This window comes from Pelobates fuscus, chromosome 5, assembly GCF_036172605.1.
Source record: "Pelobates fuscus isolate aPelFus1 chromosome 5, aPelFus1.pri, whole genome shotgun sequence".
NCBI lineage: Eukaryota > Metazoa > Chordata > Amphibia > Anura > Pelobatidae > Pelobates > Pelobates fuscus.
In genome coordinates, this window is record NC_086321.1 from 96723143 (window position 1) to 96750540 (window position 27398).

Here is a 27398-nt window from a genome sequence, read left to right on the forward strand (position 1 = left end):
GGCTATCTCTTGCCTGCCTATTTGTCTGTCTGTCTGGCCTATCTAATTACATGCATATTGATTTGATTATGCGGTAACTGTGATTAAGTTTTGTATTTTATAGTAAAGTTAATCTCATACCATTCGCTTGACTTTGTCTTGCCATAAAATTATAATGGAATGCTAACAAGGTGCTGAAACGTATCCACTTGTAACAATATGTGAGCAGTGCGTGTGCTATTTACATCTGCTGTGCTAAGAGCACCTATATGTCCATTCATTGTGTCAGAATCTGTAACCTTAAGAATCTTGAGTTGTGATGTCGACTCTGCAAAATCCGTAGAACAGTCAGACCGTGAACTTTCAGAAGAGTCATTTCTAATTGGTTTCAAGGCCCGTCTCCATTCACATCCCATCCCTGCTTTCTGTGTGTGTTTTATTTTGGGGTGGATGGGTCACCTTTAACAGGACGATGATGTCTGTTTTTTATTTTTATTAATGATGATGACCAGAGTCCAACACTTTGTTACCAAGTTTTTTATATATTGCCTTTTCGTTGTGAGGTCCCAATAAAATTTCAATTTTCCACAAATTCACTGTCAACTTTGTGTGCATTATGAAGGTGCAACAATTCTCTTCTTCCCAAGATATAAATGGAAGCTAAAACAGCAATTCTATATACAGATTATTGCTTGTGGTAATTTATTAAATAAACCTTTGCAAGTGTACACTTTAATTCTTTTTTTTTTTTTCCAATCTGTTCTCAGAATTAAAGAATATATGGTATTATTTGTTATTGCTATTATGAGTGCTCTATACACTGTACATATGTGTATATTTCTGTCCACTGTTTGGTTTTATTTTTTATCTTTATTTTTTTTAAACACAACTTTCTTAAATTAATTTTTTATATATATCTGGCAAAAAGGGATGAATGATAAGTTCCTTTATTGTCTTGGGAAGAGATAGGATAGAGCAGTTGACATTATCCTTATGATGAACGGATACTACAGTAGGATCGCTTCTTTCTTTGGCTGTGAAGAGACAGAAGATTGATTGTATAACCACATCTATTCATATCTGACTATAAAGATTTATTTCTGTACTAGGAACATTGCTTTTTTTGGAACTGTCACGGTACAGAATATTCCTAAAATTACAATCTTTTTTTTTTTTTTGTGATGTACAAATAATTTCTGTCCTATTTCATGAATTTAAATAGTAGTAGTATATTGGTAATGTAATCCATCAAATAAAGTTTTCAGTATTTAGTTTCTGATAGTAGCTCTCATCGAAGCCAAGTTATGAGCCATGAAATAATTATATATTGAGATTTTTTAAGCGTTGGGGCACCGGTCTACCCTTCCCCATAGGCTGTTGCTGTATGAATACGATTCGTGAGTGTTTGGCGTGTGACAACTCATAACATGTAAGGCAGCATGTATTTACCAGGGGAAACTACTTCAAACAAACCTAATCAATCTCTATGACTGTGTTTAAATAATACACCAGACAGTCAGTAAAAATGCTTCAGAAATGGAACCTGTGCAACAATTCTTAGCAGAAAAAAAAGAATGTTCTCAGGTATAATGAATAAGAACGGAGATATAGAAGAAAAATGGCTCGTTTCTGGCCAGTGCTTGGTCAAACATAAGCATACATATATCAACGTCTAAAATCTGTTTATTCCACTGGCATGAATAATATGTCTGTTTTTGATAGAATTTCTACTAAACACCGAAAAGTTGTGTGGATTTAAATAAATACTGGGAAGAACATTTAAATGTGTGTACATTTGTATTGTGTGTTATAGTTTAGCATTTTTTTTTTTAAATTTATTTTATATTGCTACATTTATTGAAAATATATTTCAAAATCTTGGGCTATAGACACATGTTGAAATCATATTTAAGTTAAAGTGAAGTGCTATTGAAAAGTTATTTTTTAATGCAAGCTTCAAGCTTAAGGGAATTAGATTTCATTCAGGCCACTAGATGTCAAATTGCTCATTCTGAAAGCCCCAGAGAGAGGAGGGGTGAGTGGTCCGTCAAAGGAAAGGGCTTGAGAGGTGAACCTCATGCTCTAACACATCAAATGCAAACCTGAAATGTGATGCGCAATACAAACCTGAAATCTTGAGAGAAAGTCTTCAAGTCTTCATTGAAGGGTCACTCCCCCTCTCTGCCACTGTTGGTTGTCTCTTGCTATGTGTGCTGATGATAGACATCCAGAATGCACAGATTTAACATTAGCCAACTTAATGAGTCTGACGGAGGTGGAGTTACACCTCTGGCACCAACTTCAATTATCTCTACCTGTGCAGCGTTTCTAAACACCATGACCACTGAAGTGCTTATTGTGCATTGAGTATCTCTTGTAAGGTCCTATAAAATCCACTTTATCTTTCAGTGCAGAAAACCAGCACTCATGGATATAGAACATCAAGCCCACCACAAACTTGGTCTTAATACATGTTCAAAACTGTTCAGTTCCATTCCGAATCCTAGAGCCACACTTTTGCTGTGGATGGCATGGAACCTGTCAGACAGGCCTCAGTGATTTGTCTTTGATTTATTTTTGGGTGTGTTTTATGTGTATTAAACAATTACCAAAATTAATGTTAGGAAAATGATGCAATGGGTTTGTAAACATGGTATCAACAAGCAGTGGTTAGACAAACGTTTCTTTAGTATTAGTCCTTTTTTTTTTTTTTTTTTTAAGGGATACAAGCATCATTTGTCAATCAAAAATGTCAAACACAACAAAATGATTAAGCATTAAGACTTTTTTTCTTTTATAATTAACTGCTATTTCCTAATGAACAATGTCAGTCAACAAAACCTCAGGGATGCTATGTAAAACCAAGTAAGATGCAAATTAAATCTGTTATTACACAAAGGATATAAGTGGATTCATGTTGTACCTTTGTAATCCCCCAATACACGTCTAGCAGTTTGGCATTCTTGCTCGTTATTTTTATTTTATTTTCCTCTTCCTATATTGTCCCCCTGTCACTCAGATTTGCTGAATTTAAGATTTTTGTTCGGTTCTACAATACATACCTAAATTATTAAGATATAGTTTAAATTTCCACTGACCCACACGTTACAAAATCAAATATAAAAATTTAGATAAAACAACGTCTGCAACACAAGTTAGTGAATAGATGATTTGTCTTTTTTTTTTTTTTTTTTTTGCTTTAAATCCAACGTGGCAGTTATAAAAATGTACAGAATATTAGCTGAAAATGTGACTCTCCGTAATTCTTCTCTCTGTCTACAATCCTGATACTCACAAATGTGGCCTTCCGTTGTAAAAACTCAATTTTTCCTGTGTATTTCTTTTAACAATAACGGAATTGCATACCAATATGCTATTTTATTGCTTGTTTCTGAAAAAAGACGTTTGATGTTACTAAACAAAAGGACAAACAATTCTGTACAAATGTTGCACCTTTCATAATGAAGCCATATATGACACCATAATAATCATAAGTATAGCTGGCATAACCTAACCTCTATTAGCAAGCATCTTAAAAAAAAAAAAACAACAACACAAAAAACGTATTAAATGTATGCTATACTTAAACAGCAGGTGTTCTAAAACGTGTGAAAGTATGGAATTAAGCTATAACTCCTGAATATGATAATCTCAAAAAATATATATAATGCAAGTTTTAGAAGGTTATCGAATTTGCTTCAAGGTCTATCAAATTTCAAATAATAAAATTAGATTTGCGGAACAGAAAGGACTAGTGAATCTGACGGTGCTCATAAAATATAGTGTGTGTGCGTGTGCGTGTGCGGTGGTGTGTAAAATGATGCCAGTACACCCTTACAACCTTACAAAGTAGCCACAATTGAGAAGAAAACAAATCTTTAAAAACTAGTGTGCATTTATAAATGTTATTGGGCTGCAAACATGGGGGATGAACGTAACAGCTGTCCTCTGTGTGACTGTCTGAATTTTATGATTATTAACTATTAACTGGCAAACATCATTGATAGGAGTACTAACAGATCTTCAGTAATTAAACCAGTAGGCCCTGGACATACTGTTGGCATGGACATTTAGGAACATGACTTTGTAGGCCTTCATAAAGGAAAGTGTGAAAACCATGGCTTATTTAACATGAGCATGCTATGGACTAGTAGTGCATACTGCAAAATCCTTTGATTCAGGTTTCCATTACATTATTTTTCTTTTCATTGACTTTGAAGATGGGAATTCTATCAGTCCTTCTCTAGCTGCAGGTCAGTGTCCTGGTTTTGTGCTGCCCTAGGCATGCCAAAACTCAGGCGCCATCCAGCGGCGCTGGCGAGGGAGCTGAGCAGAGAGCTCATAATGATACTGGATGAAAATAAACTAAATAATTTGATCTGAATTTGTCCATATTCAAATTGACTGTGAGAACCTACACATTAGTTCACCCTGTTCCTTAACACTGCTACCACCCACTCCTCCCTCCTAAAGAAAATTCAGTTTCACCAGTAAGAGCGTCGCCTGTTCCCGTTGCAATAAGAGACCGTAATCGTTATGAGCGATAATTTGGACATTGTGATTGGCTGTTACAACCCAGTCATTACCATTAACACTTCAGTTATGACATGACTTCAGTTAAATGCATTTAAAGAATATCATGAATAACTGTAAAAAAATATATCATTTTTGAAACCCCAAATTAAAATTAAACGTATACCATGTCTGAAATTCAGATAAATGTAAATTCATAGCTGCCCATTGTGATTCTAAGGTTATTTTTAAGCCTTTGAGAGCCACAGGGAGCTTCAATCTTAAACTGTAAGAACTATAACCAGTGCAACTCATTGTAGTGGTAATGGTATAATATGTCTTTGAGTGCCGCCCCCCATTTCTGGCAAGTGGATGACTTGATAAAGACCATACTAAAGGTCGAAACACTGCTATGTGAGTACAATACTGAGAATTATAATTTGTTGAGTGCTGGACCATTTACTTTTCCCATTAACCCATTTTCCATTTGCTTATTCGGATGTAAACTTTGACATTATTTCAGCTGCATTATTACAGAGAATCTGGATTTGTGCTGTAAGAACCCTGGTTTTTCAAACCTGTTTTACAGAGACATGACAAAAAAATTGTACCCATGTAGGTGTTTTGGTGCTTAGTGTTCCTTTAAAGTGCTCCAATGTCCATGTAGAACATACAAAGGAGGTTTAGGAATTGAAACGCAGAGAAGTGAAGTTGAAAGAAAAATGGGAATTTTTTAATGGTCACAATACCAGGGGAATTGGGAGCCATTTTTAATGCCTCATTAAGGTACTTCCAGTTGATATTTAAACAGTGGCTCACCAATGGCAACTTGGGGGGAGCAGCCTGAAATACATGGAGTGGATAGAATGAAAGCCAGTGGAAGGGGGTGGTATGCAGCATCACAGTTGTTGGTAAAGAGACATATGCTACCGATACATGGGGTTGAGCGCTAGGCAGTACAACACAACCAGATATATTTAGCTCAGTAGATTCCAGCTTTTCCAAGTTATCACGGTTATTCACAAAATGATAATTACAGGGAATTCAAAGTGAATTTTCAAATTTAAAGGAACACTATAGTGTTAGCTATGCATACATGCATTTCTAACACTATAGTGCTGGAGTGGCTGTTTAGGTTACTTCCCCCCCTTATTTGTGCAGTAACAAGGTATTTAAACCTACCTTTCCTCCTCCGTGGCTGAGATCATCAATCTTAATTATCTCAGCCAATCCTTTTCCAAAGGAAAGCATTAGGAGGCTATCGAGCATGTGCGTCAAAACGCGTCACTGCGCCAATTAGCATCTTCTCATAGAGGTGCATGGAACCAATGCATCTAAATGGGGAGGATTCATGGGACCACGATGGAGGGTCAGAGAGATCGTTTAGATTTTGGAATACATCTTTCTATTTTGAACACTAAAGTTTTTCTTTAAACAGTGTTTTTATTTCTCCTCTTCATTCACAAAGTTGGCCTTCTCTGAATTGGATTATGATGTTGTTTGCTACAACTTTAATAACATTTTAAAAGAAAACTCAGCATCACATAAAAAAAGGTTAACACAAGTTATAAGTGAAGTCACAGTCCCCCTTTAACAACCAAGCTTGTAAGATTCTGGTGTAAAACATATAAACAATAAAACAAATAATGGCTTTTAGCATTTCTTCCTCTGGTCTATGTCCGTATGTCTGCCTTTTTGAATGTTTTTTTTTTATGGCTATTAAAATAAACATGGATTTAGAGCAGGACCATAATTAGTAACAGGACCAGGACATTAGTAACAGTTTGTTTGTTGTTTTGTCGCATTTGTAAAATCATTGAGAATATGATGGTGCTATATAAAAATGCAATAATAATAAAACCCAATGAGGTCGCAACTCAAAAAGTAGTTCTTAGGATATGTGTTTGTAGCTGAGAACGCTATACATCATGCGTAGTCCAATGTTAGACCCACAGCTGCCAGAGCATCATTGGAGCTGTAGTAATGCTAAAGCTGGAATCTGCCTTTTGCTACTCATGCTGTAGATGTAGTCTTACTCTAGTTCCATGAAATAAATCATAGCATCTCCATAATTCCTAGAATCTCCATAGTTCTGGAACTTCTGTTGCAAAGCAGCTTGAAAGAATAAGACCATTACACCAGGCTCTATGTCCGTACTAGGATGTTTCTAGGATGGATGAAATGGTAAGATCTCAGATATTCGGATCAGCGGGTGATAGAACCAATCACTCACATTAGAAATGCTGCAGAAGAAACTGGGTTCTTCCCTGTAGATCAGGGAATTTTCATCACGGTGCCCCTGTCATGTTCTCAACCCTTTTAGTTTGTTTGTGCTCTTTGATGTGTGAGATGGTACTCTTAACAGGAACAACCCCTCCTTTGCATTACAAATGTAACCTAGATTTCATGAAATCTCCTCTTTCTGTCTGTTTTCAGATATTCATATTTTGTGATGTATAGATTGATGATTGTGGGTGTTTTGTAGGAAAGCTATTTATAGATTGTAACATTTGTACTCGGGCCGGATTTAGATGAAAAGAGGCCCTAGGCTATTCCACTTATGTGGCCCTTTCACCTCCCATTTTTAAGTTTGTAAATTACATGAGAGACAATAAAATACATCATTACTGTGATATATATCAATATGTTAAATGAAACATGTTGTGATTGGTACTAACCTTTATAAAAAATGTGGCACGGATAATAAATTAAAAAAAAAGTCGAGATGAGGAGAGGAAGGGGGGTGGTGAGGAGAGGGGGGGTGACTAAAAAAAATTACCTTAAATCCCTGGTGGTCCAGTGGGGGCTGCCTGGTGGTCCGGTGGCCCTCATTTCCGGTCTGCAGCTCCACAGACCATGGATCTCGCGAGACCCAATCAAAGCGTTGCCGTGGTAACCCGCGGCAACGCTCTGATTGGGCAGTGCACGCGAGATCCATGGTCCGCAGCTCTGCACATTGCGGAGCTGCAGACTGCCGGTCTCGGCGATCGCGGCAGGAGGAGCATTGTAGTCTGCCCTGGGCACCCCCCTAGTAAGTGGCACCCGGGGTGGACCGCCCCCCCACCCCCCTCTTAGTACGCCACTAGTCATATCATATGCGTAGATTTTCTCCTTATTTTCGGTTCAGTGTTTTAGTGTTCACTGTTTTTAGAATAGTGTAATTTTAATTTTGCTAACAATTTGAATGTAGGCCCCTCTTGATCTTGAGGCCCTAGGCTGAAAGGACCACTCTAGTGCCAGGAAAACCTACTCGTTTTCCTGGCACTAGAGTGCCCTGACGGTGCCCCCACCCTCAGGGTCCCCCTCCTGCCCGGCTCTGAAAAGGGGTAAAACTTTCCTTTTTCCAGCGCTGGGCGGGGAGATCTCTGCCTCCGATCCTCCTCCGTTCCGCCGCGTCGGCTGAATGCGCACGCGCGGCAAGAGCTGCGCACGCGCGGCAAGAGCTGCGCGCGCATTCAGCCGGTCGCATAGGAAAGCATTTACAATGCTTTCCTATGGACTCTTGCGTGCGCTCACTGTGATTTTCACAGTGAGAATCACGCAAGCGCCTCTAGCGGCTGTCAGTGAGACAGCCACTAGAGGATTTGGGGAAAGGCTTAACCCATTTATAAAAAAAAATGGGTTAACCCTAGCTGGACCTGGCACCCAGACCACTTCATTAAGCTGAAGTGGTCTGGGTGCCTAGAGTGGTCCTTGAAGTCTAGTTAGCCTATAGGAAAATCCGGCCCTGTTTGTACTCCACCTTACTTCACGAGCATTCTCTCTTCATCAGATTTATTATTCAAAACATAGTTTAGTTATTTCTAAACAACAATTGTGGGTCAGTATGTCTAAAAAAAGCAATTGCTTCTTTTATAGAATTTCCCCTCAATTATTCTGCATAATGTGTGTGTGTGTGTGTGTGTGTGTGTATGTGTATGTTTTGATTGGCTTGACTGTCTATATGTTAATCTAGTTATCTATTTACATCAACATCGCTGTATCGAGCTATCTATAAATATCAATATCGCTATATCTAGCTACCTATAATTAATATTGCGATATCTCGTTATCTATAATTATTAATATCTCTATATCTAGCTACCTGTAATTATCAATATTGCTATATCTAGCTCTATATAAATGTCAATATCACTATATCTAGCTGTCTATAAATATTGTTAAAGGAACACTCAAAGCACCATGACCACAACAGCTCACTACAGTAGTCATGGTGACAAAAATGCCTTGGCATCCCCCCTCCCATTTGTATGGAGTTCCACTATTTTTGAACAGTTTAATTTTGTACCTGTCTACAGGACACTCCTCCCATCTCCACTACGAATGTAGGAGAACTGTAAATTCCTCCACAGGATCTGGAACAAGGCCCACACTTGACAGCAGATAGGCATCAATATAAAAGTTAATTTATTTATTTACTTTGTTTGTTAAATCATTTTTTTCCTGTTTAAGCAAACCACTAATCTCTGCTAAACTTCAATAGAACTATGCCTCTATGTCAGAACTTAACTATCGGCTTCTCCGATTTCTGACACTTCCGAGTTCACGGACCAATGACACACACCCTTCTCTGGCGCGGCTTCCTCACGCTATTTAGAGGAACCGCGCCAGATTCAAAGGGCGTGGTTATTTTGAAGCTTCCTATCTTCAGACCGGCTACAAGCAATCTCTCGTTATACTAATTACACGTGCACCGAACCAGGACTGTTTATACCGCTGACCTCCTTTCTCCAACGCTTTGACTTCGGATTACTTTTGGAACCTTCACGGCTTCGTAAAGCCTCCAAGTGACAGCAAGTTATAAATTGGAATTAATTCCTTACTACTGGCACCTCTATTTCTCTTCGTGCCTCCTGAGTTCTATTCATCGGAAAGCTATTATTATATTCCATACATGAACTCATCTACTATCTTCATATTGTATTCCTTAAAAGCTGCAGGAACTCATATAATCAAACTATATTCATTCCTTAAGGTGCAGGAACTTATTTCAACAAACTGTCTTCATTCCTTAAAGCTACAGGAACTCATCTCACCTACTACCTTCATATTGTATTCCTTAAAGCTTCAGGAACTCATCTCATCAAACTACCTTCATTCCTTAAAGCTTAAGGCACTCAGTTCATCGAATTGTCTTCATATTGTATTCCTTAAAGCAATAGGATCTCTCCTCATTGAACCATCTTCATATTGTATTCCTTAAAGCTACAGGAACTCATCATATCACTTTATCTGCATGTCTCATTCCTTAAAGCTACAGAAACTCTTCTCATTTAACTATATCTAAATTGTATTCCTCAAAGCTACAAGAACTCTTCTTCTCAAACTATCATCATATTGTTCCCTTAAAGCTACAGGAACTCGACTCCTTAAACTTTCTACATATTGTGTTCCTTAAGAGTACAGGAACCCTTCTCATTGAATTCATCTCATCAAATTATATTCATATTGTATTCTTCAAATAACAGGAATTGTTCTCAACAATCTTCTAAATAAAACCTTATTGAAGAACTAATCTTTCTTTTTTAATTATTCATCTAAAAAACCAAAAGGGGTTTTCCTAACTTTATTTCTGCAGTTGAGTTCCACTCCAAATCCATAGAAAGCATAACACTCTACATATATTAATAATTATTTATAACTGAAAACATTCCTATAAATAGGTTTCTGAATTTGTGCCTTGTTATGCACAAACCCAATGATATAGCTAATGTTAAGGAGCATACTGATAGTATACAAAGTAAAAAAAAATGAAAATATATAAAGTATTTATTTAAAGTGGTCATGCAACCACACAGAGTCAATATGTTCCAATACTGGACATTTCAAGAATTGTGACTGAAACATTGACTGTATGCTATTTCTTATCTCTGTTCAAAACAAAACAAAATTCTTTATTTTAAAGTTCTGTGAGCGTTCTTGTCCACGTTGGTAGAATTATTTTTTTTAATTCCCCCCCCCCCCCCCCGCCTCCCTTGTATAACTGTAAACTATGCTTGAGTAAAAATAAAGGACTTGCCCCAGGCCAATTTGTGACCTTGCTACGCCTCCTATTCCTGGCACCCAAAACCATTACAGCGAGCTGCAGCTATTAGAGTGCTTAGATTATTCCATTATTCAAATGTAATAAGCATGTGCCTACTTTTAAATTTAACTTTATTGAAACTCTGCTTGTTCAGTTGAAATGCAGGGTGCTGTAGTTTGGCATCTAAGAAGGTTTCTGTTTAAGAAAAGCTAATTATTTTTGGAAGCCATGTGAATCCTATACCTTTTCTAATATGCAGTAGCTAATCAGTGCTCGGGCTGGACTGATATTCTTTAAAGCTGGATATTTTTGGTCCTGTGGGACTTTATATGCATTCAGATGCATTTCCAGTTTATTGTATGTTGGTTTTTTGGTCCCCTTGGGAGAGTAATGACAGACATTGGAAACATGATTGACGTCAACCCTATTGGGATTTTTCAGATGGCAAATTATATTTCACATTGAAAATGCAGGACTTGGTAGCAGAATCATGCATATCATTGTAATCCCTTTCTTTATATCCTTGTAACTCTTCCAGCATATATACTACATATTTAATGGGTTACTTCTTAAATTCATGAACGATTACTGGTCAATGATTTTTTACAGTAGTTGATTGTGATGTCTCAAGCCAAAGAATACTTTGACATAGATTATCTGATGAGTTTTACAGTAATAGGTTCCTTTAATCAGGATTCCGTTCCTGGTTTCCTAAATTCAATTATGTCCTGAAGTCGTCTTGAAAAACTGCAGTTCTTGTATCCTCATAGGGGTGGGCAATAGAATGCATAGTCACAATTCACCTTTAACGTGTATTTGCATGTTGTGATTTTACATTTCTTTTTAATATCAGCCTTTATACAATGTAGTGTTTCTACAATTCTATTTTCTAGAATGGAAAAAGGCATCTCATAATGCAGGCCAGATTGGGAGAACCTAAGGTTTAGGTTTAATTGGTGAGATGGCTCAGTCATTTAGTGAGGAAAGTATATTACCTGTTCATATCTGAGGGATGCACGTTCGATTCCTACCAGAACCAGAGTAATAACAATATCTATATTTCAAGATGGGTCTAAAGACAACAAAAATCACAATGCATCCTTCTACTAAAAACACTGATGAATATTTTATTATGAGTGGTAAACGCAGAGGATTTATTTATTTATGAAATATTTTACTAGGAAGGATGCAAGAGATCTATCTATCTAGAAGTGTGCATGACGAGAAAAATACAGTTTGGCCCAACCATTTTTCACAAAAATCTTTCAGGACACCCAAATGTTGACCATATGGCGGTTCAGCTCGGCAGAAGAATATCATTACCAAAACATGAATATGGAAAATAAATCGGACAAACCAAAACAGTGTGCAAACAAACCAATCAGTTTGCTACACATTATAGACCTAATATAAACATGATGTATGTATTTTACAGGACACAGGAACATTTTCCCACTATTGTTTAACAGGTGAAGTTAGAAAAAGTGATCAACAGGAAAACAGGAGGAGCAGTGCAAAAATCTCTCTAAATATATTTGTATGTTATATGTTTAATATATATGTCTATATATATATTCTATTTCTCCTAATTATTTCCCTTGTTTGGTCACTTCTCACTTGATCTGCGAGTAAATAAAAAAAAATTTGGGTGGAGGAGGGCCCCACAGGTGTAATTCAGAATCACAAATCAAAAAGAGCATGTTGGGTCATGGCACAGTTTGTGACTCGGGTACAATTTCGCTCAGTTCTAGAATTGAATTGTCACCCAATCAGCCCACATTTCGTCAAATTGCAGTTTGGACTGAAATCAATCTCCAAATCTTTTGCTATCTCTCACACCTATACCAGAGCTAATGAAACAGGGCAACTGCATACAAAGAGTTTCCCAATGTGCTTGATTTAGTTTCATCTATTGCTTGCTCTAACTACATGAGCATTAGTGACGATGATTTCTTTGTATGCTATGATAGTAAGCAGTGGAGAGCTAACTCCTCTTTAATAAGAGCACAGATTTTTCCTAGATGTATTTTTTTTTTAATTTTAATAAGAGAAGAGTTTATTGATTGAGAAAATGGTTGAAAGAAATTGACAATTTTTATAATATTATGTTTAAACGGTAGTTCTAAAACAAAGTATACATTTAACACATTCTATAAAAATAAAGTGCAATATAAAAAAGTGCACTGTAATGAATCGAATAAAGTGCCAATACATTCTGCAATACCAAATGTGCAAAAACACACAATGTGCAAAATGTAAGACCATTACACTAAATATAAAACCTGTTCGTATTAATTATTATTATTATCGCCATTTATATGGCGCCAACAGATTCCGTAGCGCTTTACAATATTATAAGAGGGGGATGTAACAATAAATAGGACAATTACAAGAAAACTTACAGGAACAATAGTTTGAAGTGGACCCTGCTCAAATGAGCTAGCATTATACATTACATTATATGGAGCTTGTTCGGCATAAGCCCAGATGTTGAAACATGAAAAAGAGAAGGTTGGGAAAATAGTGTAATACTGCAATAAATAGTATATTTAGAATGAACAGAATTAAATCCACTCACAAATAGATAGCAGAGAAGTCTGCTCTAACTGTGATCGCTCTGTTGCATCCACCTCTATCAACGTGAATCAGGAATCGCATAGCAGCCAATGCAGTTGCAAGTCTTTTTTGATAACCATTATTAAAATTGCATAAACATGCAAAACCAAGTCTCCTGTAACGAATGGATCTTGCCCCAAAGCGGCACAACCCGGTTTTCTGCAAGCGCTTTGGGTCCTTGTAGGAGGTGGGGTAACGTGATGATGTACTATGATGTACTATGGTGTGCTCGATGAAACGTTTTCCCAAGTTCGGCTTCTTAAAGTGTATTTTAAATTTATATCCTATTGGTATAGTGCACCTTAATGTTTTTCACTCAATTAGAGTGTATGATTTGGGTAGTGAACTTTAAGGTGCTGCTTTGTATGCACTCCTTTTTAAAAATATTTTTTGGATAGATCGAATTCTTTAGAGCCTATTTCACTTGTTACTTAATTTTATACCTAAAAAGTAAATAATTATTCATATTTTATATATCACAAAGCAAATAAACTATATGTGAGCAATCCCGATAAAATGTTTTTGACTATAAGGGACCAACAGAAAATAATGTAACTACATTATAGAAAAAGACAGAAGGCCAACATTACGTTTATGATGTAGAACAACTTGCTTTAAGTGTAATATAGATGCTACAAACATTTTTAATTCAGCTTTAAAATCTATATTTCTACCACTGTATATAGATCACGGTAGTGTCCCAGTATCCAGCAAATGGATAGGAAATATAAAAGATGGGTAAAAAAATCCCAAAGATGCAATTATAGCATTTGTACTTACAGTCCATGTGTGGGACAGATCCCCCTGTCCTTGGATTATCTTGATTTTTCCCCTGTTCGCCTGGCTGTTCGGTAAATACCATTCACCTTGCATACTAAACACTGTCTTGTACGACAACCGAACAAATTACCGAATGCCAGACCACCCATATGTGAAGTGTGCCGCTCGTTAACCCCAGTACCCTGTTTAGACCTCCACAAACCGCAATAACACGAACATTCTAAGAGGTCGGCTGGGCGTCCGCCGTTCGTGTGTTTAAACGCGTGGCGGTGGCCATCTTTAGCCACGAACAGAGACCGCGGTGTTTAGACGTCGAGTGTATGGAACTAAATTCGGACACTCTACGGCGCCAACACCACTGGGACAGTAGGAACAGAATTCTTAGGTTCACATTCCCCCCTCCACAACCTTACAAATTACAATTAAAAAAATAACCTTAAAAAAAAATGTATACCAAAATGTGCCAAAATATGAAAAGTGTGCATTTGTTGTCAGAGTAGGTTCTCCTAGTAGACACTGCCTATTTCGCCTATTTCACACATCTGAGATAGTGAATGTTGGTGCAAGGACCATTTATCTGACCCTGTCTGCAGTCCAACTGCTGAATGTTCTGCTGTTTAGGAGTAAAATCACAACTACCACAAAACAAGGTTTTATTTTACAGCACATTATGTTTGCTTTAGAAGTTTTCCCCCTTCTATGTTGCAGACTCTAGCAGTCTATGAATAGAGCAGGAGATACATTCTAAATTAAACACACTGCAATAAAGGAAACCTTTTTATTAAGTGTGTAAAGAGGCTGTGTGAGTCTCAGCCCTGGGAGGTGTGGCAAAAACTGAATAAATAAAGTGATTTAACTCCTAAATGGCAGAGAATTGAGTAATGAGACTGCAGGGGCATGATCTATACACCAAAACTACACAATACTATATTGCTAGATAACTGAAATATCATCTCTATACAATCTTTATTTTAATTTGTTGGGATTGAAAAATCATGCATAGTGCTCATTTTGAGATGGGATTCTGGATCAGGATGAGTAACCAGCATGGTATAATTTTTCTGTCTTCATCTACTGCACTACCTTGAAGATGCTCCTGATCAATACTGCAGGTCTTTCTGTGCTGTCCCGTTTTAGTTCATTGGTGTTCCTCATCTGGGCCACCAGACAACCATCCTTGGGTAGTGCAGAGCAAACGCATCATTAGATGCTCTTGTGTTGTACAGTGTGCACTTTAGTACCGCTCTCTTCATGGTCCTGTATGTGTGGGGCCAACTGGGCCTCTTAAATAAACAGACATGCCAATTATGGGTGTCACCAGTGACACAAGGTTTAGACATAGAAAGGGGAATGGCTGTGGAGGGCCAGTCATCATTAAGGGAACACTGTAGCATTAGGAATACAGCGCTGTATTCCTAATGTTCTATTGTTCTACTCCCTATTTAGATTCAGAGCCCCAGATGAAATGAAAAGAAAGGTGTTATACTTCAGGCTCACAACGTACAGTCACTCGCTCCGCCTCCAGAGACCTCATTCTACAAGTAGTTTCCTTTTCATCTTCTTATCTAATCCAGTGCTTTTCATGGAGAATCTTTGGGGATAAAAAAAGCCCATGCGTGGCAAATGCCACACTCATCCAATTAAATTATTTTATAGGGAAGCATTAAATCTAATGTTTACTTTGATCAGCATTTAGGGATTGTCTGACTTCCTCATGTAATGAATGAGAACATCGAACATCACATAAGAGTCTGACTTGGTCATCACAGCGGAAGCACCCTCTGCTGTCTGCCCTTTGATAAAAACATTGACGTATCTACACATTGCAGTGTTTTACACTGCAGGACTAAAATGTCAGGGACACTGTCCCCTAACCACTTCATGGAGATTAAGTTGTCTGGGTGCTTCTAGTTGTTCTTTAACAAAACCAATGGCCATAGTGGCCTCCTGATGGAACCTGATTTAAATGAGGCTTAATTTGATGAGATATGAACGCCATCCATATATTGATGAAATTGATATTGCTATTACTAAAGTGAAACTTCAACATTATATATATATAGTAAGCACGGGCAGGCTGCAGATGCCACAAGGAATTTGTTTTGATCAAACTACTTGAAAATAGTTTATTAAAGAACAATGGGATTGCTTGATAGTTTCAGTGAGGGGGGGTAAGTATTTGATCCCCTGCAAGAAATGATCAGTCTATAATTTTAATGGTAGGTGTATTTTAACAATGAGAGACAGTATAACAACAACAAAAAAATCCAGAAATATGCATGTCAAAAAAGTTATACATTGATTTGCATGTCAATGAGTGAAATAAGTATTTGACCCCTTCGACTTAGTACTTGGTGGCAAAACCCTTGTTGGCAATCAGAGGTCAGACATTTCTTGTAGTTGGCCACCAGGTTTGCACACATCTCAGGAGGAATTTTGTCCCACTCCTCTTTGCAGATCCTCTCCAAGTCATTAAGGTTTCGAGGCTGACGTTTAGCAACTCGAACCTTCAGCTTCCTCCACAGATTTTCTATGGGATTAAGGTGTGGAGACTGGCTTAGCCACTCCAGGACCTTAGTGTGCTTCTTCTTGAGCCACTCCTTTGTTACCTTGACTGTGTGTTTTGAGTCATAGTCATGCTGGAATACCCATCCACGACCCATTTTTAATGCCCTGGCTGAGGGAAGGAGGTTCTCACCCAAGATTTGACGGTACATGGCTATGTCTATCGTTCCTTTGATGCAGTGCAGTTGTCCTGTCCTTTTAGCAGAAAAACACCCCCAAAGCATAATGTTTCCACCTCCATGTTTGATGGTGGGCATGGTGTTCTTGGGGTCATAGGCTGAGTTGATGCCAAATAGCTTGATTTTGGTCTCATCTGACCAGAACACTTGCACCCAGTTCTGCACTGAATCATTCAATCAGCCGGACCTGCAAATGTGCTTTCTTGAGCAGGTGAAACTTGCGGGAGCTGGAGGATTTCAGTCCTTCATGGCGTAGTGTGTTAACAATTGTTTTCTTAGTGACTATGGTCCCAGCTGCCTTGAGATCATTAACAAGATACTCCCGTGTAGTTCTGGGCTAATTCCTCACAGTTCTCATGATCATTTAAACTCCACAAGGTGAGATTTTGCATGGAGCACCAGACCGAGGGAGACTGACCGTTACTTTGTGTTTCTTCCATTTGTGAATAATCGCACCAACTGTTGTCACCTTCTCACCAAGCTGCTTGGCGATGGTCTTGTAGCCCATAGCTGCCTTGTGTAGGTCTACAAAATCTTGTCTCTGACATCCTTGGACAGCTCTTTGGTCTTATCCATGGCGGAGAGTTTGGAATCTGATTGCTTCTGTGGATAGGTGTCTTTTATACAGGTAACAAGCTGAGATTAGGAGCACTCCCTTGTTACCTGTATAAAATAATCATGGGAGCCAGAAATCTAGCTGATTGATAGGGGATCAAATACGTATTTCACTCATTGACATGCACATACATTTATAACTTTTTTGACATGCGTTTTTCTGGATTTTTTATTTTTTTTGTTCTGTTTCTCACTGTTAAAATACCCCTACCATTAAAATATAGACTGATCATTTCTTTGTCAGTGAACAGAAGTTTAAAATCAGCAGGGGATCAAATACTTTTCCCCCTCACTGTACATAACCACTGTAACAGTTTGTAGTGATGATAGTGTCTTAAGACTTGTTTTCTTTAACGAAACATTGTAATTGGAATATCCTTGATCTTTAAAGGTTTACTCCAACCACAAAAACAACTTCAGTGATATGAAGTGGTCATGGTGGCAGGAGTATGCATGTACAGTATTTCTTCTTGAAACACTGGATATACTGAGTTATTTTAAATTATATGTTGGGGCTAGGTGCACTCTCAGCACATGTGACTTGGGCAGCCTGGAACCCTGTTCTGAGCTGCCTAATGGTAATTGCATGCAAACTTTGCGTCTGTCATAAGGTTGCACAGTCAGCCTCGCGACAGACATGATCTTCTCCTCCTTTTCAGGTAGAGCACCTCAAGGGGAAAATTGTCTCCCTCCTTTGCAGACATATTTTAAAATAACAAAACAAAACCATTTGTCCACTTGACAGCCCAGTACTCACGCAAGTGCTCTTAGCCGTCAAAACGGTTCAGTCACAGAAACTTGTGATTGGAATGGAAGTCCGCACCGGGAGCTTTGTCCAGCACTGGATTCCAGAGAAGTGAAACTTCTTCTTTTGCAGGTTTTAGGGCAAATGGAGGTGGGGACCTTATTCATAGTGCCCAATAGGGCATATTACACAGAAAAGATCACCCTCCTCCAAAGGGTTGGAGTAACACTTCAAGGGATTAAACCATAAACTCTCCAGACTAAGTGGCCAAGATTACAGATTTGAAAGAAGAATATGTGAAGACATTGATTAATAGTTCTACTTTGCTTACTCCTGCCACCAGCAACAATGTATTTCTATGGTGGTTGCTGGATTCTATGCTCTGTTCATCCCTCCATAACTTTTTTTTATTGCTTTGTCTTGCTTTAGGAAGTAGTGTTTCAACGTTTAAGACTCTCTGCCAACAGGTGTTTAATGCAGAGTGGTATTTTTACAGCAGCCACATCAACGAGCCACATTACATTTTGAAGACTCTGTTGGACTAAGTGGCGTAACTATTCTAGAAATTCAGGAGCATTTTTAAAATCTTGCTATATTTGAGAATTTATGTGCCATTGTGTCATTTGTAATGTGATGCTTTTAATCTTTTTTGCATAAAAAATTAAAAATCAATGTACACGCATGGATCATTTTTCTTGTTTGTTTTTATATGGTGAAAACATTTATTATGAGTTAAACACCAACGTTTGATACATCTGTAATCCTAACCTTAAATGGGTTGCACAACATTATTTTTTATCTGGCTAATATGTTCTCAATATACCTTTTGTTTAATGATCTAAAATGATTATCTGTGTTTTAGTGTCTGTGTTTCTTCACAAGTCTAGATTATTGAGGCTTAATGATCGTCTCCTTTTAATGTGCATTGCGGGTATTTTTGTGTGTGCTGTTGTCAGTCTGTGCAGGAGACTTCATCTCGCGTAGCTATTGAAAGGAAGCCTGCCAGTGAACATCCTGATCTGTGCGAGACATAGGAGACGCTTAGTATGCACTGCTTAGAGCCTCATTTGCAGTTCTGTAGTGTGCGTTTTTGCTTTGCAAAAATCAGTGCTGCGTTCATCCTGTTAACCTGAACAGAGCAGCTGACATCTCTTTATTACAGCTAGAGGTGGAAGGACCCAAACTTGCAGAATACCCCCCTTCCCCCTGAGATTGTTAGACCATTCCTTTATAGTGGTTCATTTTGGCTCTCGATCAGCTCCAGGATGCTGCCAGTGGATGTGTGTCATGGTCTCAATAGATTGTGCTAAAATATAACAGTCATGAAAGCCCAGCGAGAAAGACTGCGGATTCCAGGGCTGACCTTGGAGTAAGTATTGTCTCTCTTTAATATTTTGTTGGTTTCTGCATGACATTAGCTTTTGTGCAACCAATAGCTGTTTAGGCAGTGTTTATACTGACAGCCCGGAGCCCTGCAGCTTAAGGTGAGCAAGGAGCATGCTTAATGTTCGATGCAGTTGGGTTTGCATGCAGTGAATTGCAGGTCACTTAATATTGCTAAAACACAAGCAGGGAGATTCCCCATTTCCCAAGACATGAAAACGCAGAGATCTCAATGTCTTGCTGTTTAATTGTCAAGGATGATGTTGTGTAGGCCGTGGTCTGAATGTATGTCTGTGCATTTGTCTCTCCACCTTCTAGACCCCCTCCCCCATACTGTTGTCCCAGTGCTGCCTTTCACATAAGGCCTGTGTGTCTCTTGAATAATGAACAGCCCCACAATAGATTAAAGCACAATTGAGATGATGTTCATGAAAATGCATTCGCCTTAATCAATTTTTAATACATCAACGCTAGCAATAATAGACTGGTAAACATTTTAAAGGAAATGACGCGTTTACTGGGTGTTAAACGTATCTCTATCTATTTGTTTTTACTGCTTATTTGTCATGCTGTATTTGTCGATGTATTGTGTTTTTTGCTTGTCAAATAAAGATGTGTATTTGTTTTCTTCATCACGTATTTAGATGTGTGCATAATATACACCTGTGTGCCCGTGTCCTTTATATGCGTACCTTTGCATGTTCCTCAGTGTCAACACACATGCTAAATGTAAAATATACTGCCTGTTGTTATTACATTTTCATTACAGGGAATCCCTCGTATAAGTAGAGAATCACAGATTTGTTATTTTTATTTTACAAGGCTCGAAATAGCATAAATCACAGCCACAAGAAAGTTATTGAGACATTTATATGTATCTATTATTTGATGTATGCACCTTCTACAATTCACTGATCTAGGACATTTTGTTCTCTGGGGCTTTGCTTATGATATGAAAAATATATATTCTAGGTGAACTAGTTATTTTCCACAATAACAAGGCCTTGATGGTATTAACAAGGTCTCCTTTTTCCATCTGTCCCCAGTGTCATCTCTTTTCTCTCGTTTGTCTTATTATCTGTGATTGTATGCTTTGTTTGACTGTTGCTCTGTTTTTACATAGAACTGCCCTTTATTTGACCAATTTATCTCCCCAACACTGCCTTCTCCAACTCATCTGTCCTCTAAACTCATCGGTTTCAGAAGTTGACCTACTTAGTGCCTACAACTAACTCAATGGGGTTTATTTACTAGCTTATCTAGCTCAATTATTTACTTGCCCAGTCTAAATTCTAACTTTTTCCTAAATCTCTGCCATTATGTCTGTTTGACATTTACCTCCGAATAGCTGTCGATTTAGTTTGCAGTCAACTTGCCAATGATGTCAGGCATATCCAAGATGGACTTGTGTACTCCTTGATGAAAACACTCATGATAATTCTTAAAAAGTATAAATTCAGAAGTCTAATTGGACAGATTGACACATAGGGAATCCCACTACCTTTCTCTTTTTGACCATTACCAAAGTTGTAGAGCCGAGGTTTCTTAAGCAGTCTGTTCATGCCGTGTCCCCCTATTTGTTCCTCCATGTTTGGTGTTCATCTTCATCGCTTGTAGTTGATATGTCATATGCATATTTTGGACCGAATCCTTCTGTTCCTCTTTTTCATCCTAATGTCCCACCTTTGTAGTAGATCCATATTGTTGGTGTATCTGTTTGCATAACAGAGCTCCTCAGCAATAACACAAACAACAGTGTGTCTTTAAACTGCTATAAATATGTTTAGGAATTAGTCTTATAAATAAGATATTGTTCTAAAAACAGTTTAGTTGCATAAATTATAAGTAAGTCACTTAACATTTCTCAAAACAGCCCAAACACTCACAAGGCTAAAATGAAAGTGTGACTCTTCGTCCAATTTATATGTTGGGAGGTGTGATGACATATATAACCTAAATATTATGTGTCCAGATTTTCCTTCACAACCACCTAAATATGTGATATCAGGATTCTATACTTTTTATTAACTTATTTTTCAGTTTGTCTGAATCATTTCTATGGTTTTGAAATGCCAGTAGACGAATACTGATAATTTAAAACTCTATTTCACTAGCCCAGGAGTTCACATGCTTTTCGTGTTTTCTTTTAGTTTTTTTTTTTTTTTTTTACTGAAAATATTAAAGGGACAGTTCAGGTACCATAACAACTTAATCTAAATGGCCTTATGGTGCTGGTAGAAATCTTAACTCAAGGGGCTAAACCATTCTCGAACAGTTTAACCCGGATGTTGCCTCCAGAGCTGATATCTGCTCTCACCCCACCTCCCTACCAATGCGGCATACGGCTTTTGAAATTTCAGTGTCAGGAAGTGCGGATTGCCGGCAAGCAGGGAAGCCGCTGAATGGCTGAGAATGATCAGCTGATGCTCTCAGACAATCAATGGCACCCCATTCACAAACTAGTTCCCAAAATGACATTAATGAAATTAAAAAGTATCAATATTTCCTCATCCCTATTTAAAACACAATTACTATGGCAGTAGCATTTATATATCACCAACATTTTCTGCAGGGCTATACAATAGGTAAATAAGACAAATAATTCTAACACATATGCTTCAAACAGGCTCCTCTAAAGAAGTGCATTTTTAGGGATTTTTTAAAGGACTGGAGAGACTGGAAAAGTCGACTCTACCATGGGATGGCATACCATAAGTAGGGGGCAGCCCTGCAGAAGACCTGCAGGCAAGAGTCTGAGATGCGGGTACGAGAACTGGACAGTAACAGGTTGTTGGCCAAGTGAAGAAGTCAGGCTGAAATATACCTGTTACTGAGGGTGGAGATGTAAGCAGGGGCTCAGTTATGGAGAGCTTTGTAGGCACAGTTATGGAGAGCTTTGTAGGCACAGTTATGGAGAGCTTTGTAGGCACAGTTATGGAGAGCTTTGTAGGCACAGTTATGGAGAGCTTTGTAGGCACAGTTATGGAGAGCTTTGTAGGCACAGTTATGGAGAGCTTTGTAGGCACAGTTATGGAGAGCTTTGTAGGCACAGTTATGGAGAGCTTTGTAGGCACAGTTATGGAGAGCTTTGTAGGCACAGTTATGGAGAGCTTTGTAGGCACAGTTATGGAGAGCTTTGTAGGCACAGTTATGGAGAGCTTTGTAGGCACAGTTATGGGGAGCTTTGTAGGCACAGTTATGGGGAGCTTTGTAGGCACAGTTATGGGGAGCTTTGTAGGCACAGTTATGGGGAGCTTTGTAGGCACAGTTATGGGGAGCTTTGTAGGCACAGTTATGGGGAGCTTTGTAGGCACAGTTATGGGGAGCTTTGTAGGCACAGTTATGGAGAGCTTTGTAGGCACAGTTATGGAGAGCTTTGTAGGCACAGTTATGGAGAGCTTTGTAGGCACAGTTATGGAGAGCTTTGTAGGCACAGTTATGGAGAGCTTTGTAGGCACAGTTATGGAGAGCTTTGTAGGCACAGTTATGGAAAACTTTGAGCTGAATCATTAATGATGTAAGGTAGATGAGTCTGGTAGAGGTTCTAATTATGGATTGTGGAAGGGCACTCTTGGCGCTTTTCACTCCAACAAGCACAAGGTTACAATTATCAAGGTGGTAAACAATGAGAGGTTGGTCAAGCATCTATACATTGAGGTAAGGAGAAATGGTCAGCTGAAGAGCACACCAAGACAACGGACCTGCAGGGTAAAAGTTATGATTGCTCCATTGACCTTAAGCGAAACAAGCACAGATGTAGTCTTAGAATGAGGAAAAACATTGGAGACGTCTGAGAGAGGTTCAATTTCGGAAATTTTTAAGATTCAGGCACTCAGTGGCACAAAACAGCACAAGAGAAAGATCAGACAAGGAGGTGTAGATCTGGTTATCATCGGTGTCCAGGTGATATGGAAAGCCGTAGGATAACACATGTGCAAAATTGGATGCACAGCAGGGCCGGTGCTAGGATTTTTAGTTACACAGGCGAAGATGCATTTTGGCGCCCCCAACCCTCATTAAAAAAAAAAAAAATGCATCTTCACCTGTGTGTCTTTCCTCCCAAGCCACAGGCACACAGGCATCATTTTTCAGCCACACAGTCAAAGTCATACAGGTACACATACAGAGACATACAAGCAGATATATACATGCATACAGAGACATGCAGGCATATAAAGACATACATGCATACAGAGGCATACCGTCATACAGACACATACATACAGACAGGCATACAGAAACATACATACAAAGACATTCAGGCACATACAGACATACAGGCATAAAGAAACATACATACAGAGACATACAGGCATGCAGACACATACATACATACATACACACAGGCATACAAAGACATACACACATACAGATATATGCATGCATACAGAGACATAACGTCATACAGACACATACATATAGACAGGCATACAGACACATACATACATACAGAGGCATACCGTCATACAGACACATACATACATACAGAAACATGCATACATACAGAAACATGCATACAAAGACATACAGGCATACAGAGACACACAGACACACACATACGTACATACAGAGACATAAAGGCATACAGTTACATACATGCATACAGAGACATATATACAGACATTCAGAGACAAACATACATCCAGTTACATACATGCATACAGAAACATACGTACAAGACATACAGGCATACAGACACATACATACATACATACAGAGGCATACCGTCATACAGATACATACATACAGACAGGCATACAGAAAAATACATACACACACACACACACACACACACAACCTCACAGACACATACTCGAACAGACACACATACTCACATGCACATGCACACACACACTGACATACACACACTCACACACACACACACACTGACAGACACACACACTGACAGACACACACAAACTCACAGACACACATACACACTGACATACACACTCACACTCACATGCACACACACAGTAATTAATAATCTAAATTAAATTTAAATGTCCCACCCAGCCTCCCTACCTGGAGAGCTGGCGTGGGTCTCTCATTGGTGGTCCAGTGGGGCCTGCTGGGAGGCATGTGGCTGAACTGAATTAGGAGGCGGCGAGGGAGCTCTGATCTCTCTGACCGGCTCCCTCGCAGGCTGTTTTCTGATGCCGCGGGAGCCGGAATATGATGTCATATTCCGGCTACCGCTGCATCAGCAAAAGGCGCGCGAGAGAGCCGGTCAGTGAGATCAGAGCTCCCTCGCCGCCTCCTAATCCACTTCAGCGCCGCTCCGGGGATCCAGGAGGTGACCAGGCAGGAGGGAGCACTTCCCTCCTGCCAGGCACTGGAATTTTGCGCCCCCAGAGCCGGTGCGCCCTAAGGCGGCCGCCTGTGCCGCATTATGGACGCGCCGGCCCTGATGCACAGAGATTTCCATCTTGAATGCTCTGGAACTTTACACTGTTACCTGTCACAGATTTTGCTTAAAATACCGATTAAGGAACAGTGCACACACAAAACACAGTTTTAAACTTGATACGGCTACTTAAAATCATCTCAGAAAACGAATATGGAGATTCAGTTCCACGATATGGCCACATTGTGTTAAGCATACCACTATGCCACAGTACCCCAATATCGGTACACTATTTCCAACGTGGGAGACAAATTAAATAGTGCTAGTGCTAAATAAACTAAAGTGTGTTTAATAATCTACTGTAAGAGCATTGTGAATATATATATATAATGCATAAATGTAATAAAAGGCACAATTAAAAAGAAAATAGTGTCAAAACGAAACCATTAAAGTGATGGTGTTTTAATGTATATAATCACAATGCATATCATATATCTGCTCTAAATCATTTAAGAATTATAATTAAAGTGACATTACTATCCAAATCCTCCTCAAATTTATACTTTCCTGTGGTCACCTCCAAAGGCCATCTAAAGTAGAGGGGTGGGGCTATTAAAGAGTTACTCCAAGCACCATGACCACTTCAGCAATTTCAATCTATATATGTGCAGCGTTTTGCCATGAAACTATCCATAGATTGAGATTAAACTCTCTGCTACGGGAGGTGTAACTCTACCTATGGCAACATCACTGCGGTTGTTATCAGCCTGGAACTAGAGTTCTGAGCTGACTAATGTCAGTCAATTCTGTGCATATTTCTATGTTTAGAATTGCAAACATTGGCTGAGAGCGGTCAGCTGAATTTCTAAACCAATGAATGGCCATCATTATCAGTATCTGGCTTTGCAGAAGCCAGATGCACATCAAAGCTTGCCTTACTGAAGACCATTCATCCTGCAGAACGATGCAAAACTGTTTGCCCCATTATTGGAAATGGGTGCCAGAGTACTACTAGCATCATAACCACTAGAGTGGGCTGTAGTGGTTATAATGCTTGGTATAACCCTTTAAGTTTTTCTTGCTCATTACTGGATGCTTAAAAGAGGAAAGGACAGTCCAAACTAAAAAGTAATTATTTACTCAAACATAAGTTAATAAAGTTAAATCACAACTTTATACAGATCTCTAAAACCGCTCCATCCAATCAATATTTTTGTTCAATGAGAAACTTTTATATTTGGGTTGGTGACCGTTCTGCTTTATTCTCAGTCCCCCAGTAAGCATTATTAGGGCATTTACTTTAGAGAGTGATATGGTGGAGCTAGGTATTATACACACTAACTTCCACCAGGAACACAAGGCTAACCTCTTTCCAAGATGTGTGACCTCTCCTTCCATAATAGTGTGTGTGCATGCACATTCCATCATTCTTTCCCCTCCCATGATGTGATAAGTGTGCATGTGTGGCACAAGAAGAATAATGGGATTCATTGATTTACTCTTTACTTTTTAATTTGCTGTTGGGTTGTGACCTAATTTTAGAATTTGCTATGACATATAGGCAACTAGTTTACAGCGCTAGCAATTCTTCAATTTATGTTCTGTTCGATTAAAAAAAAATAGTAAAGCTTTTACATAAACTTTTTTCTGATCCATGACTTGATCAAATACTTTATTTTCCTCCAATGCCTGTCTATAGACCCTGTTTTTTTTTTTTACAAAAGTGTTTGCCAAAATTAGTTATAACATTCAAAATAAAACCTTTTTTTAAATCCATTTCTTTAAAATGACTGCATCATGATATTAAAATTAATTTGTATACAATACATAAATAGAAGCAGTTTTAGATAAAACAAATGTACGTGTATAGTCCCTAAATCTTAGGTTGCTAGTGGTCCCAGAGTGTTGTTTAAAGAAACACTGAGACTGAGATTGATGACAAAGGCTCTTAACCAAAATTGGAAAACAACGTAGCTTGGTGTTCGTGTTTTGTCCGTGTTCTTTGTTGTTGTCGTTTGTTAAACCATGTTTGCACATAGTAATTTCCATACATGTTGAAAGTAAAATCCTTAAAATGGACATTTAGCTTGATAATTGCAAGTCTGGAAACCGTTGTAAAGTTCCCCACTTTTAAAGTCCTGCCTTAATCCCCATGCCATTTGATTATATAATTTCACCTGCTTCTATGACCCCATGCTCACTGCCAGTGACATTTTAACTTTGCAGTCTCACTCCAAGAAGCTTGAGTCCTACTCCAACAAGCCCTTGCAGTCCATGTAGCCCATTGTATGCTTTCCATTTTTGGAGGTAAGGAAATTTCCTTTATTTCTGTGTGTTTATAGACAACCCACCTTGTGTGTGGCATAATTGAAAGATAATGCTAAATAATGTGACTCAATCGCCATTGAATTCTAAAATAATAGCCTGTAGCTATTGGAATAAATGTGAAGGTGGTCTTCATGTGTGCTGCATGTCAGTTTTGATACAAGCAGTACAACTTGCATATAAAGTACTAGATGTTGTATCATCCATAGATGTGTGAACATAATTTCTGTAAAATTACAAACCAAATGGAAAAAAAAACCAACCCAACAATTAACAAAACCGTTTTATAACGTTATATTAAATTTGTCGAAGAATACAATAATGATC

At 38.5% G+C, this 27398-nt stretch overlaps 1 protein-coding gene across 3 annotated transcripts in view; it reads left to right on the top strand.

Annotated features, from left to right (window-relative positions):
• Nucleotides 1-27398, top strand: part of MAST4 (microtubule associated serine/threonine kinase family member 4) — a 503913-nt gene that overhangs the window by 274221 nt on the left and 202294 nt on the right. Inside the window, exons 1-2 of one of the 3 annotated variants that reach the window (XM_063454084.1) lie at nt 19174-19385; nt 26973-27053. The exons of the other annotated variants lie outside the window; for them this stretch is intronic. Coding sequence (XP_063310154.1) covers nt 19339-19385; nt 26973-27053 — 128 coding nt within the window. The 5' untranslated portion in view covers nt 19174-19338. Of the gene's footprint in view, nt 1-19173; nt 19386-26972; nt 27054-27398 lie in introns of those variants that run through there. 3 annotated transcript variants of the gene reach the window in all.